We start from the raw sequence: 14,852 nt of genomic DNA, 5'->3' as shown, positions 1-14,852 counted from the left end.
ATTTTCACTATAAAAAAAAAAGTTGTACTCCTCTCTATACCCCTTTTAATGTAAAAGTTAAAATAACAAATTATTTAATGTTAAAATCTTTATGTATTCCTAACTTGCAAATTATAAGTAAGAAAATTAAGCAAATTGTTACAAAAAATCACCGACACATACAATACAAATAAGCAACACATTTCAAGAAAAATAAAATGAGCTACAACCCGTTCGTTGAACGGGCCAAAAGGCTAGTTACAATTTATATACAAGGAAAAATGTAATTATATAGGAATTCGTAACTTCTTAAAGTACTTTTTATAATTTTTACTTGTATATGTAGTATAAATAAAGATGTCGAGGGTTACAAATGTGTTTTGGGAAGCATTATACTATTTATCCCCTCGTGTTCCAATACTAACACTTTGTTTGGATTGAAGGAAATAGAAGGAAAGGAAGGGAAGAGAAATTGAGGGATAGATAATCTCTCATTTGGATAGCAAATGAGAAGGAAGAGAATTGGAGGAGAAAGAAATGGAGGGATAGAATAGAAAGAAATTGATCTCTCCAATAATAGAGAGATTTGGAAGGAAAACTCTTCATTCTTCCCTCTCCTCCCCTTACCTTCCCACCCCTTCTCCTCCTTCCCCTTCTTTTCCTTCCCCCTAATCTATCCAAACACACTGTAAAAGAGTAAAGGAAGTTTAATTAATTGTTTCTAATACACAAATGATAAGATATTAAGATTATATATTTAACTTCAAATCTATGGTTTCGGGCACCAAATAGGTCTCTTAGTGCCTTTGGGAACCTATAGAAGAACCATGATGCATAATCTTGTCAAATCAAAAATGTTCTCCGATAGCCTAATTTAAAGGTTATAATACACGAAATCGAACTAATTTCAAAAAATTCGGGACTCACTGTCAAAAACTCATGGAATCGTATGCATCGCATCTTGTAGTCATATAATATTGTTTGGAATCATATGTGACTATTAGTTAGTCACATAAAAGGCTCTTGACGGCTTTGATTCAATGGAATGAGGCATATTTGTACATGCAAAATTAAAAGTTTAAAGGCAAAGTGAGAGGTTTCACCCGAGGTGTCGTGGGGTCCATAGGAAATTACTCAACCTCTTATCTTCTCGGGTCCAAAAAGGTTATAAAAAAAAAAGTGACCAAAACCAAAGGTTATATTACACGAATTAGACTAATTTCCAAGATTTCTAGACACGTCATCAACAACTATCGAGATTGTAGGGAATGCATCCCGAGATCATATAATGTTGTTTGGGACCATATTTGACCAATAGTCGGTCATACAAAGACTTGTAGTGACATTGAGTTAATGAAAGGAGACGTGAACGTTAACGGCTAAATTGACAGTTTAAAAGAAAAATGGACTTTTCATAACACCCAAATAGCTTCTGGGGGTGTCATGGGGTCCATGGAGAGCATTCTAACCTTTTTCCTTTCCGAGACAAGATACGTAAAAAATCGTTTAAAACTGAAGGCTATAATTCACGTCTCCGAGCCAAATTTGAATTTTTTTTGAAAAGTAAAGTGAACACATGGGGTGTCCCCTGAGGCCTTATACATTTGCTTAGAACCATAAATGGCTTATCAATAGGTCTATAAAGTTTAGAGAATGAGTTTGCTCTATTTTCATAACTATGTTGTATTGGTAGTTATAAGCTGCAACATGTGTTTATCAATCAAGGACTTTAAGGTGTCCTTAGGTTATCAATTATTATAGTAGTTTCATGCCATTTCCCAAATTGAAAAGAAGCACTCAAAGTTGGTCACTTTATACAAAAAAATCAAACATAGTACGGACTACGGAGTAATATACTATGTAAGTATTTATTGAAATCATCTCAAATATAAATTTTTTATAATTTAAATTTATTAATTATTAAAAATATAAATAGTTAAAATTTTGTGAGAGTCAAATTATGCAAATTGTGTCAATCAAGGATTCAAGGAACCTTACATAAAATTTCCACGAGTAGAGGGGACTAGTAAAGTGATATTCTTAGATCTAACTAGGCCATATATTAGTCAATTATAAACTAATTAATTAAATAATCATCAATCTTTAATGGCATAATACTATAAAAGTACTACACATATATAAACAATTAATATAAGCATATGGGTTATCAACAACTTCGTATAATAATGCCGAAATTTTGTCCCATACCTTATTACTTAGTTATTAATCCATATTCAAATTTGTACTTTAGAGTTTAGGGTGGACAAGTTTAATGAGAAAATCCAAATTTATCTAGTTAAAGTCAATAGCTTTTTCTTAAATGTGGACTTCATTATTAATTTTACTACAACAATATTATCCTAAATGAGTATTTTTATCGATTCATTTAGATATTATATTCCGTAATTTACAAATATTGTTTACGGATATATATCAACTTGATAAATTGAAACTTGTTCAAATTTAAATAAACATATAATATAACTACTACTGTAATTCCGTATTGTATTATTTGTAACGATTTAACGGAGGTAGCATGCAATTTTATTTTATTTTTTTATACTCCTCGAAACCCACAACTTCCCTACTTCACTAGTTGAGTCCACTGTCCACCCTCTACTCTGCACACCCATTAACTCTCCTTCGTTTTCTCTCTCCTTGCTTCTGCTCTTTCTCTTTCTAAAAATGGCAAAGAAGGTGACCAATTTCTCTGATCTGATCCAAAGAGTAACAGCTTCTTGTTTACTCCACCCTTTAGGAAGCAACAGATTTCATAACCAAGTTGATATGACCCCAGATCGATTCTCACACCCTTCAAAAAACCAATTAAAATCAAAGCTCTCAAACCCAGAAATTTACGACGACGAAGATGAACAATGCTACAACAATAACAACAATTCCTCTTCTTCTGATGAAGAAGAAAGCGGGGAAATCTTTGAAGATGCAAGAGAAACAGAGGAAGAATTACAGAGTAAAAGGTTCAATAATGCTGCAATTTGGGGAAGAGAGGAGAGAGAAAATGATGTTTGGATGATAATGGGGCAAGTATTTGACTCAATTTCTTCGATGAAAAAGGCGTATGCGAAGCTACAAGAGGCGCATTCTCCGTGGGACCCGGAGAAAATGAGGGCGGCGGATGCGGAGGTGGTGGCGGAGCTCCGGCGAATGGGGGTGTTGAGAGAGAGGTTTAAGAGAGGCGGAGATAAAAGGAATGTGGTTGCGAGAGCTGCGGAGACGGTGAGTGAAGTTGTGGCGCCGTACGAGGCGGCGATGGCGGAGTTGAACAAGGAGGTGAAAGCAAAAGAGGTCGAGTTGGACGAGTTGAGACAAAAGTTGAGTTGTTTGAGTGTTGTTGTGAGTAGTGGAAGTGGTAATGGTAAAAAAAATGGGAGGTCTTCTAATTTGTCTAGTAGGAAGAAAGGTGGTGGTAATTTCATTCTTCAACATCAAGGTAAATACTCTATTTTGAGTACATAACATAACATGTACTTCCTTCGTTTTTATTTAGTTGCAACGTTTTTAATTTTATGGGCATTTTTTGTCATTGAACTTATTTTTACAGAAGTGAAATTATGTTTAGTATAACGACCAAGTGAGTGTGAATTGGAGAAAAATGCATACACCCTTTATTGATTATACTTGTTGAAAAAAAAAAGTGATAACCTTTGGTTGGTACTTAGGTGACCTTTCATGATCATTTAGTTTAATCAATTAATGTATCATTACATAATGGTTGGGGATTATGTATGAGTGTGACAATCACAAATTAGTAAGTTATCTTGATTATCTAATGAGTTTTTGGCGTGGGGTAAAGGTAACAATGAATGGAGTTTGTTAATTTTGTGCTTAACGTATAGCATATTGCAACAGCTTGTATGAATATTTAAGCCAAATTAGAAGTAATTGTAACTAAGATAAAAGTTATTAGTCAATGGAGTTGAATTGCATGCAACATTTATGAATTCCGTGATTCCACATACACTGATCATTGTTATGTAAGATTGGGTTATTTTTATGATGATTTAACCAGAGGAACCCATTGAACAATATCGAAATTGGATTGTTTGATCGAATCTCATACGAGGTACCAAGTATGTTTGTATTCTAAAATTACTTGTGATAGAAAAATTGTAGAAAAGCTCCTATCTTAATTCATATCATTCGACTCAACATATCATCTACTATAAGACAAAAGTCATAAAAGTGGAGAATATCCTGGATTAATCATGTCTGTTGAGTAAGAAAGAAGAATCTGAGAACAATAATGGAATATAAAGTTGCTCATCTTTCAAAAGGGTTTAATGATCAAAAGTGAAAGCAAGATAGTCCAATAAGACCAACTTTATCTTTTCTTTTTTTGATATTGATTTCCATAATTGAATGCATAATGTAGCTCCAAAAAAAAGTGTTGGGATTTTCAAAGTTAATTATGTTCTTTCATTTTTGTTGCATATGCAGTTCCAACTTCCCCTACACCAGACATGTTTGAAGTAACAATGAAGCAAGTGAGAGATTCCTCGAAATCTTTCACGTCTTACCTTCTGTCTCTCATGCGCTCTGCTCACTGGGACCTCTCAGCTGCTGTCCGATCCATTGAAGCTGCTATCTCCACCACTGGATCAACCGCCATTACAAGTACCAACCCTCATCAACATCAAACTAAGTATGCCCTTGAATCCTATGTCCTCCGCAAGATCTTCCAAGGCTTTGATCATGAAACTTTCTACATGGACGGCACCCTTTTCTCTCTTCTAAACCCTTCCCAGTTCCGGACTGAATGCTTCTCCAAGTTTCGAGATATGAAAGCAATGGACCCTTCTGAGCTGCTTGGTATCTTGCCCAGTTCTCCGTTTGGGGTTTTTTGTAGTAAGAAGTACCAAGATATTGTCCATCCCAAGATGGAAGAATCCCTATTTGCCAATTTGGACCTGAGGAACCAGCTTCTGAATGGAACCCATCCGAGAACCCCTTTTTACACTGAGTTCCTTGGGTTAGCCAAGGCAGTTTGGTTGCTCCATTTGCTTGCATTTTCACTTGACCCCCCTCCGAGCCACTTTGAGGCAAGTCGAGGGGCTGAATTTCACCCGGCTTACATGGAGAGCGTTGTGAGGTATCCTGGAGGAAAAGTCCCGCCAGGTCAGGTTGTCGGGTTCCCAGTAAGCCCTGGATTTAAGTTGGGCAATGGTTCTGTGGTCAAAGCTCGGGTTTATCTTGTGCCTAAGAAGTGAAATTGTTGATGGTATTAGGGATGTGTTGTAACTATAGATTAGTTAGCCTGTAAAATATGGTAGAGGACTGATTCTGAAGGAATCCTGTTTATTTTTTATCAGCTGTAACTGAGTGGGATTTTGGTTTATCAGAAGAAAAAAGAGCTGATTTTCTGCTAAATTTTGGTTCTCTCTCTATTTTAAAAAACTTGTAAGAAACCAGTGTTGTCGTAACAATAGGTGACTTTTCTATTCATTAAAGGGCGACTTGATATTATTAAGAGGTAATCCGTTTCTAAGTCTAACCTGGGTCTTATCCAAGAACAATAGTTCCAATGTACTAATATCAAAACAAGTTTTCATAAATGTCCCCATACATAAATTGTTATACACAAAGTGCTTTTGAAGAACCAAGAACGGGATGTTATAATGAGCAATTCCTTGAAAAATCAATAGCAATACAAATGGCAAGTGAGGTATGTTATACAAAGACATAGAGCATAACAAAAGAATTTGGTGTAAATTATAACTATAAGCTGCAAAATTACAAGTAGCATTACATTAATGGGACTACTGTCAGCACAATGCCACAATGCATATACCTAATGCGAATTTAACTTCTTCCTTCCTAACTTCTCGCGAACAGCTGTATATATGCTAACAATCTCCCTGAAAAATCAAGGGGGCGGCTGAAAAACACATTGAGGTAATTTTTTGCATTGCTTGGCATGGCTGTGTTGATGATGAAGAAAAATGGAGGTAGTACTACGCGTAGTCACCTACCCCCGCAAAATCTTCTTGACCTGTATCACGCAGAAATGCATAATGATAAGAAAGTAACTCCTCAGGGTGACTTCAAAGGTCAAAAGGTTGAACTCTGATATATTTAAAAGTTCCATTATGAATCAGACAATAACAACCTGAGGCATATTTGTGTGACTGGAAGTCTGAACTTTTTTGACAACAAAGCATACTACAAACCTATTTCTTACTCATGGTAGAAAAACAAATTCAAGCAATTCATTCACATAGATTTTAAATATGCAACTTTCAGGATGGATACATGCTGGGTCACTTCCACTACGCCCTAACTCACCTATCCATGTAATCAACTAGTTAAACAAAAAAAAAAAAAATGATCACGTGCATAACAGAGCCAGTATGTTTAATTGAATAGCAATTTCATCAAGGTGGTTATATAGGAATGGAATTTCCTACAGTATAAGAATACTCCTGTAGGTGGTGATGCTGTAGGGTATGACTATGGAGGAAGATTAAACATAAGAAAGACTGATAAATTACTAGCAAAACATACCAAGTGCACGCTACACATTAACTTTGTAGTTTTTAGTGCTTATAGCTTAGGATAGTACTTGCAAAAAGTAACAATAATTAACTTTAAAAGTATTTTGCTTTTAGAGTTTAGGGGAGGTATCTGCAAAAGTAATAATAGCTACAACTAGACGCAAATAAGTAGCCAGATCAGTGTTCAAAAGAGAAGAACGCATAAGAAAGAATTGGGGAGAGAAAACTAGAGACTAGACCAGAACTGAATAAAAGAAAAGGAAAGTGCAATCAATCATAACTCGAACAAATGAAGCAAATACATAGATCAGAACTGGCACTGAAAGATATTCTTACTTGTTCCAATGTCAAAAACATGATCACATTCCATGATCCTAATCTGCCAAAATTTGGGAGAAATCCTTTATAAAATGCGATTGGTCCCTGCATAATAAAAAAATAAGAATGTAAATACCAGATGAGTCGCAACTAAATGAAGAAGTTGCTACATAGGAGACATATGTCACCACCTTATTGCAGAAACAATATAACTAATAGTGAAGAGGAAAATCAAACCAAAAAACTTGTTACCATAAAGTTTTTATCCCCCTCTAAGTATACTATACTGCCATATGGAAATTCAAAGAATACTATGTACCTCAGTTTTCAGCGTCTTGATAAAACAATCAATGGCGCTTCTATACGTTGAATCTCCCATCATTCTAGATTTTACCTGGAAACAATCTTTTAATAAGAAAAGCAGACAATCCATGCTGATATAGAGACTAGCCCATAAGGTATATCTATATAGAAGAACTTAACCATAGAATGCAGTAAGTTTTTATGTATCTTAAAGACGCAAAATATCAAATTATGTGAAATTCATATGAGTGATCATTTACACCATGATGTTAAGAAAATGCGGAATTTGTCAATGGATTTACTATGCTGCACAAATTCTGTAATTCGACTACTACTGTTCTGTAACCTCTATAATTCGTTGTACTCCCACAATCAATTTGGCACATATTTTGTAGAACTAGTTTTACATCTTTAATTACCAATCAGGAGTTCGAGACTATCATAATTCATAGTGTAAGTGTGTAACACTTACTATCATCAATTGGATGAAATTATCAGAGCCCGACTAATAATCTCAAAATAGTTTGTATCAATTAGAAAAAATTACTTAGTGCAGGCGCCAAGAAAGCTCACCACATCCACAGGAGATCCAATGCAGACTGCAAAAAACCCTGCACCTAAACCAGCCAGGATGTGAGTAAGCGCATTATCTGTGAATCCTGGGATCGCCAATATAGTCTGCATATGCATAAAACTATAAGAGAACAGTACAGGAGAAGAAACCTCAAGTTGCTAAACCTAAGTCCTAAGATGACAATATGAACTTACCAGTTTCACTTGATCATAACTGGCTAGTTCAGCAGCATTTATAATTGCATTTCTGGCAATGTTGGGTCCAAGCCCAGTCCATAGCGCCGAAAGCCCTTCCTAGTAGCATAAAATTCATTAATCAAGAGTCCAAAACAAATATGAGAAGTAAGCTCTCTCAGGGAATTACCTGTCTTATTATGGAACTATAAGCATCCAGGGCTCCTGAATAACGCCTAGGCACTCCAGGTGGTAATTTTCCTTCAGCCTGAAGTCGAATTTTAACAAGATCAGTTGGATTGGCAATAATTATTGCAATTGCACCTGTTCAAAAAATAAATTGCCAGCTAGACAGTTAGAAAATGAAGCTAATATTATTATTTAAGCAAAGATTCATAGATAATTTTTTGAGCACAATAGAAAGGTGCTTTTAGTAGCTTGAATGACTGATAAATAACTGACCAGTTAAGAGAGCAGCTAGTATATTTTGAATAAGAGGGAAATCTCCAAAGAGATAAGATCCAATAATAAACATCTTGAACTGCAAGGTGGGAGGATGAAAAGATGCATCAATATTATGACAGATTAAGGTAAAGAGCATGACATATAAGAAAATATATCTCAAACTCACAGGTTCATACAGACCAATCCTCAAGCCTCCATAGAGACATTGGCGATGCAAACCTGGAACAATACCCTTCCAGAGAGCAGGTAAACCCTCTTCCCCTGCAATAGTCGCTATAGTTCCCAACATGCCTTTATATCTGGCTGAAACAGCTCCATCAGCTGAAGAAGCTTTCCTTTGGAGTTGAAGCCTCACTTTAGCAGTGTCTAATGGCAACGTACAAAACTGCAGATTAGTCCAATCACACCAAAAATGCAAAATTAGTAGAAAACTCAGCATACCATCTCAGTATGCCTTGAATATGGTTAGGGTTATTCAGTTCAAGTGTCAAAAAGGAAACAATTTCATTCAATTACAAGGGTAACACATCTTAATACCAGCCCACCTCTCATTCCAGATACTCGCTTAGGTAGAAGTCTCAATAGAGGCATTGTTACAGTTGTGTGTTGTGGAGGGCCCCTATGTGCTAATGTTCGACATAGAATGACTTCAGTTGATTTTTGTTTTGCCATGACTGACACATTTCACAAAGAATGCAACGTGTTTTGGTTACACTACTCCCTTACAACCCAAATTCAAGCATTCTGATTTTGAATGAATGACAATCACAGACAGATTAAATTAGCTCAAGCAGTCAAGAAACAGAAAAATACAACGGTTAAGGGTAAAATTCTGTAGCAAAGAGGTGCCCCAATAAAACCTACACTCCCAAGCATCTCGTATTCTCAATCACACAATTGGCTAAATTAACCTATAATCAATATCACATTTCACATCCTATGTTACTCGAACTCTTCATTTCGCATTAATACCCGTGTTCGATAATCGACGCCATGACATGGGGTGTAGAGACTTGACCCTTCACTCTAGATCAAAAATAACAACTTCAACCGACACTGATAATTTTAAGTAACATAGATCACAGATTATCACAGATGAAATAGTCTGCATTAAATTTCACAGCAACAGAAAATTATTAAGTTATTAACATCCACACCAAACCCAAACCATGATCACACCCTTAATTCACTTCATTAAACGCAAAAGATGAAAATTTGTCGCATTTAATACAACTTAAAACCTTCTAAATCAAACATAAAACAAGAAAACAACAAATAATGTTACTCAAATCACCACGCAATAAATTAAACACCATATTTCCACAACATTGTTTAAATTTATGAATAAATTAGGAAAACAAATGGTGAATTTGTGAATTACGGAGTACCTCAGCAAAGCAGGCAGCAATAGCACTGCTAACAAAAGTTCCGGCAAAAGAGATCTCGGTTTGTGAACCGAGACCCGGCATTGCAAATCAAAGGAATATGATCTGAAAATCAAAACCCAGAATTTTTTGTTGAAAGTTAATAACTGATTAGTGAGATTTTTGGGAATGAGATGTGGAAATCGGAGAAATTGGCCCCTTTTTGTTGCTACTTAATTTGCTTTTTTATATTTAGTGGTTCTCTTCATGTTTGTTTATTCGTGAGAATTAAATCGAGAAAACGACAGGAAATTGTTCACTGTTAATGTGGGGGCAGGTGTAGTTGAGTGCATCTTAATATTTGGTTGATTTTTGTTAATCAGGAGGATGGGTTTCGGTTGATAAATTTTGAGTAGACCGTTTTACCCTCCTAAATAATTTACAATATTTTTAATTAACGTATTGATCTGATGATCTATACTTCCTCCGTATTTTTTATAGTTGCAACAGTTTGACTTTTACACTATTCATGTGTTTTGCTTTGACTATAAAAAAAAAATATAGTCATGTGGAGTCTCGATTTGTACAATTTTAATATTCTAAAATTTATAATTTTTACATATTGGTAATCAAATATATTAACGATTCAAAATATAAATCGGCAAGCGTAAAAAGAGAAGTGTTGCGACTATAAAAAAAACAGAGGAAGTATATTATATTAGATGGAGTTATTGATTTAATTTTGGGACCTGATACTAATAAGTCATGGGAATGTAAGGGACGCATCTAAGGGTCATATAATGTTGTTTTATGACTATGTAAGGTCATTAGTCGATCATATAAACGATTCGTAGTGACCTTGAGCCATTTAGAGAAGACGTGTTCATAAGCAAATAAATTAATAAATTAAAAGCAAAGTGAACGGTTTCAACCACCCAAATATTATCCTGAGGTGTCATGAAGTCCATGGGCAGCAACCCAACTTCTTATGTTTCAGATATGAAATATTCAAATTTTGTACAAAAACTAAAGGATATGTAATACAAAAAATCGAATCAATTATTACCGGACTTTTCAATACCCGGTGTCGAAAACTCTTGGATAAGGCATAAGGAAAGCATCCTATAGTCATATGATGTTGTTTGGGGCCATACATAACCACTAGTCGGTTATGTAAAATCTCGCGGTGGCTTTGAATTAATAGGCACACGTGTACGTTAACAGCTACAAAAGGGAAAAGCCGATAGTTTCAACAACCCAAATGGCCTCTCGGTGCGTCGTGGGGTCCATAGCTAGCACCTTGACCTTTCCCTTCCCAAACCAACAAGGATGAAACTTGTCCAAAATTTGAAGGTTATCCACGTTTTAGGCCGATTTAAATTCTCGTAATTGAAGTCAATAATTTATCACTTTCTAATATTTATCATAAAACTTTGTGTATGGAGAAATGGAGCAAGTAATAAAATATGTAGGGAATATATCTTTAATATTAAAGAATATTACAATCCTTCTAGCTTGAGATGGTTCAACCATTCAAGCGGCCGTTAGACCTCAAGGTTTCTCAAGGTATGATGATTGAGGGGTGGATCAAGGTATGAATAAGATGCTTTCGTATATCAAGTAGGCTTCCTAAGATCACGACACTTTGTCGATCACATTAAGGGCCGTGGTAACTTTTTTGGTGCAATTACCAAGAGCCTGTTTCGATTTATTGAATTAAACTAAGCTGAAATAAAGTGAAATGAATTGTTTATGAGAGAAGGAAATTAGAAACTGAACTGAACTAACCTAAAATTAGACGTATCTAAGGGTCTGTTCTCTTCAGCTTAATTTCAGTTTTTAATTTTCTTCTCTTATAAACAGTTCACTTCAACTCAATTTAGTTCAGTAAACAAAAACAGACCCTAAGTCAATAAAAATTTGAGTTATCCTCGTAAAATAAGCCAAAACCATTAAAACCCCATTCAAAATTTGTGACAATTTAGCGTCCACAACACACAATTCATTGCGCGGGAAACAAAAGCACGAAATTTCCAAAAATCCCGCCAATACCCCTTTACTTTTTCCAAAATTCAAATCATACCCTCTCTTTCCTCATCTCTATAAATACTCCTTATTCGGTTCCACGGGTCCAGAACCGAACCCGACCCGAATCCACCCGACTCTTCTCCTCCTTCTTCCCTCTTTCCCCCTTTTTCTCCCATTTCAAACCCTAATTTCACCTCAAACCCTAAATCCCCAAAAATGTTGGAATTACGATTAGTTCAAGGAAGTCTTCTGAAAAAGGTTATTGAATCGATCAAAGATTTGGTGACTGATGCCAACTTTGACTGTTCAGCGACTGGTTTCTCTCTCCAAGCTATGGATTCAAGCCATGTCGCACTCGTCGCACTCTTGCTACGAGCTGAGGGTTTTGAGCATTACAGGTGCGACAGGAATATCTCAATGGGGATGAATCTTACTAACATGTCTAAAATGCTTAAGTGTTCTGGAAATGATGATATTATCACTATTAAAGCTGATGATGGAAGTGATACTGTTACTTTCATGTTTGAAAGCCCCAGTAAGTTTCTCGCTCTTCCCCTTTTTTCGTTTTGGAATTTTGGTTTTCGCTATTTAGGGTTTTGATTTCGCTAGTTAGGGTTTATTTGGCGGTTTGATGTTGAAAATGGATTTGGGTTTTCAATTCTTGAGATTTGTAGAGATTTGTGTGGAGATTTATTGGAAATTGTTGTTATATTAACGAGGAATTGTGTTTTTATGGGCTAAGTTAATAATTTATGTTTGAATTGAAATTGTTGAAATTAATTGAAGATAATGCATGCCATTTTGTGGTGTTCTTGATGCATGTAATTCTTGTGATTTGTACTATTACATTGTTTTGACTAGTAAATTCAGGTAGTTCTTGGTAGAAATTATTGAAAGATCCTTTTAGATTGGGGTGGAAATGTTACTTATTAATATGGAATTGAGGTAAAACTTGGGTGGAATGATGATCGATTAGCAACTTTTGAAATCTTGTAGTATAAATGTATAATAGGCTAAAAGAATTGTGAACTTTGGTAACATTTGAGACTCACAAATATTCACTTCTTCCGGATTTAGTTGATGCACTATTAGTTTAAATTACAATCATTGTGAACAACACTCTTTCTTAATGGAGGGAGGGTTTAGGAATTAGGTAAGATGTTGTCTTGTTTACTAGAAATTGAGGTCAGTGAACACTCTGAATTGACTAACTTATGCTGGAAAATTGAATGCTTCTTGAGCAGCCTTTAAGGATGTACAAATAACCTACCAAAATGATTTTTGAAATCGTGTTCATGTTCAAATTTTATGGTTTATGAGATATGGACAACTTGCACGGGTGTGAGAGGTAGCTTATATACCTGTATTGCTGTATCTCCTCTAGAAATGCAATAGTGATGAATTGGGTGTCCAATAGCAGAAATGTAGTTGTCAATGTGTCCAATTTGTTCATTGACAAGTTTGGTTATGCTGATATTGGTTGTTATTCACTGCCTGTAATCATGTCAGACCAGGATAAAATTGCTGATTTTGAGATGAAGCTGATGGACATTGACAGCGAGCACCTTGGAATTCCTGAAGCTGAATACCATGCCATTGTAAGAATGCCGTCAGCTGAATTTGCCAGGATTTGTAAAGATTTGAGCAGTATCGGTGACACAGGTAATGTTTCATTTCCATGGATTTGTCCTGTTCCTGCACTTTGCAGGGAATGTTTGTTATTCCCTTAATCCCCATAATTAACCTCTGATTATGTGAATATCTGCAGTTGTTATCTCTGTGACGAAAGAAGGTGTTAAGTTTTCCACAAGAGGTGACATTGGAGCCGCAAACATTGTCTGCAGACAGAACACAACAGTTGACAAGGTATAATCCTATAAAATTGATGAAATACTAGCACCTGGGACCTTTGAAATATAATAGCTTTTGATCTGGTTGATCTTTCTGTTTTCTCATGGTATTGTTTTGATTGCAGCCTGAAGAAGCCACAGTTATAGAGATGAACGAGCCTGTGAATTTGACTTTTGCACTGCGGTACATGAACTCTTTTACCAAGGCAACACCCCTCTCGAACACTGTCACACTCAGTTTGTCTTCGGAGCTTCCTGTTGTGGTTGAATACAAGATTGCAGAGATGGGTTACATTCGGTTCTACTTGGCCCCCAAGATTGAAGAAGATGAGAATGAATAATGAATTTAGAATTTTTAGTCTTCTACCTGTTGCTTCTTGCTGCAAGGCTTGTCTTTAATCTAGGTTAATGTTTGATTTTTACCAGGATTTCTCATGCATTATCTTGCTTGAATTTGTTAAAGCTATGAAGATTCAACTATGCTTCATTGCTGTGAATTACTTTCTCAAATTTAGGCAGTTAGAATGCTTGTTGCTCAATTCTGTTTAGGAATCTCTAGTTTTACTTTTCCATTTGTAGTGTATGTATTGAATTTTTTCCTAAAGTATGCTATTATCTGTACGGAGTATTAGACTACTGAGTATACAACCCATTTGGTGGTAATGCGGTAATGGCACTGAAATTATATACATGATGTAAAAAAAGTGGTATGAAAGTCCATTGTTTGTGTGTTTTTCCACATAAATATTATCACTGTTATTTATACCATCAGTCTAAGCTAAAATGATAATGAAAGGAAACTAAATTGATGGTGGATTAGTACCATGAACATGGACTTTGACAACCAGAATGTCAACAAATTACAACTAGAGAAGTAATAACTAATAGCCTAGTTAGTCAATGCTTTTCCACCGGTAACATTCACTTGAATATTCGTCGTTGTAAAGTGGCCCAAAACACTATATAGATGACATAGTCATTTGGCATGGATTAACTTGGTTTGGATCATTTGAAATAATGATATGATATACTACGTACTTGTATTTTGTTGAGATGCATCCATTTCTGTTGATGGGTCAAATTACTTGTATATTTTATGAAAAATTAATCAATTTTAATTACCTTTTTGGGGGGTTGGAAAGTTCAAGTCAAATAGAACATATTCTTAATGGTCTTGTATAATTTATGAAACAGCTATTTAGTTCAAGTAATTGTGAGTCTCTTGTACATGATAAAACACTTATGAGATGATAGAGCTAGACGGTGGAAATAAACCAGAGGTAAAT

The 14,852-nt window shown here is 35.4% G+C and overlaps 3 protein-coding genes across 4 annotated transcripts; 2 read left to right on the top strand and 1 right to left on the bottom strand.

Annotated features, from left to right (window-relative positions):
* The first annotated feature begins 2,587 nt into the window (after positions 1 to 2,587).
* Positions 2,588 to 5,414, top strand: LOC145571646 (protein GRAVITROPIC IN THE LIGHT 1-like). The gene is made up of 2 exons (XM_081630667.1): positions 2,588 to 3,430; positions 4,438 to 5,414. Exons 1-2 carry the CDS (start codon positions 2,665 to 2,667, stop codon positions 5,205 to 5,207), a joined length of 1,536 nt encoding a protein of 511 aa, XP_081486793.1. The 5' UTR covers positions 2,588 to 2,664; the 3' UTR covers positions 5,208 to 5,414.
* A 194-nt stretch (positions 5,415 to 5,608) lies between these two features.
* On the bottom strand, positions 5,609 to 9,939 carry LOC145571645 (mitochondrial uncoupling protein 2-like). 2 transcript variants are annotated; one of them, XM_081630665.1, is made up of 9 exons: positions 9,713 to 9,939; positions 8,491 to 8,709; positions 8,322 to 8,400; positions 8,050 to 8,183; positions 7,881 to 7,979; positions 7,686 to 7,790; positions 7,129 to 7,203; positions 6,828 to 6,914; positions 5,609 to 5,989 (listed from the first exon to the last, which is right to left on the bottom strand). In XM_081630665.1, the coding sequence occupies exons 1-9, from the start codon at positions 9,791 to 9,793 to the stop codon at positions 5,966 to 5,968; spliced, it is 903 nt and encodes a 300-aa protein (XP_081486791.1). In that variant the 5' UTR covers positions 9,794 to 9,939; the 3' UTR covers positions 5,609 to 5,965. The 2 variants fall into 2 exon arrangements, with proteins under 2 accessions (XP_081486791.1, XP_081486792.1); XM_081630666.1 differs by having other exon boundaries at positions 8,491 to 8,690; positions 9,713 to 9,852.
* Positions 9,940 to 11,838: 1,899 nt separating this feature from the next.
* On the top strand, positions 11,839 to 14,222 carry LOC145571643 (DNA sliding clamp PCNA). Its single transcript, XM_081630664.1, has 4 exons — positions 11,839 to 12,251; positions 13,226 to 13,378; positions 13,485 to 13,582; positions 13,692 to 14,222. The coding sequence occupies exons 1-4, from the start codon at positions 11,933 to 11,935 to the stop codon at positions 13,905 to 13,907; spliced, it is 786 nt and encodes a 261-aa protein (XP_081486790.1). The 5' UTR covers positions 11,839 to 11,932; the 3' UTR covers positions 13,908 to 14,222.
* The last annotated feature ends 630 nt before the right edge of the window (positions 14,223 to 14,852 follow it).

This window comes from Chenopodium album, chromosome 12 (genome assembly GCF_948465745.1).
Source record: "Chenopodium album chromosome 12, dcCheAlbu1.1, whole genome shotgun sequence".
NCBI classification, from domain to species: Eukaryota; Viridiplantae; Streptophyta; class Magnoliopsida; order Caryophyllales; family Amaranthaceae; genus Chenopodium; species Chenopodium album.
This window is presented reverse-complemented; position numbering and strand designations above follow the sequence as displayed.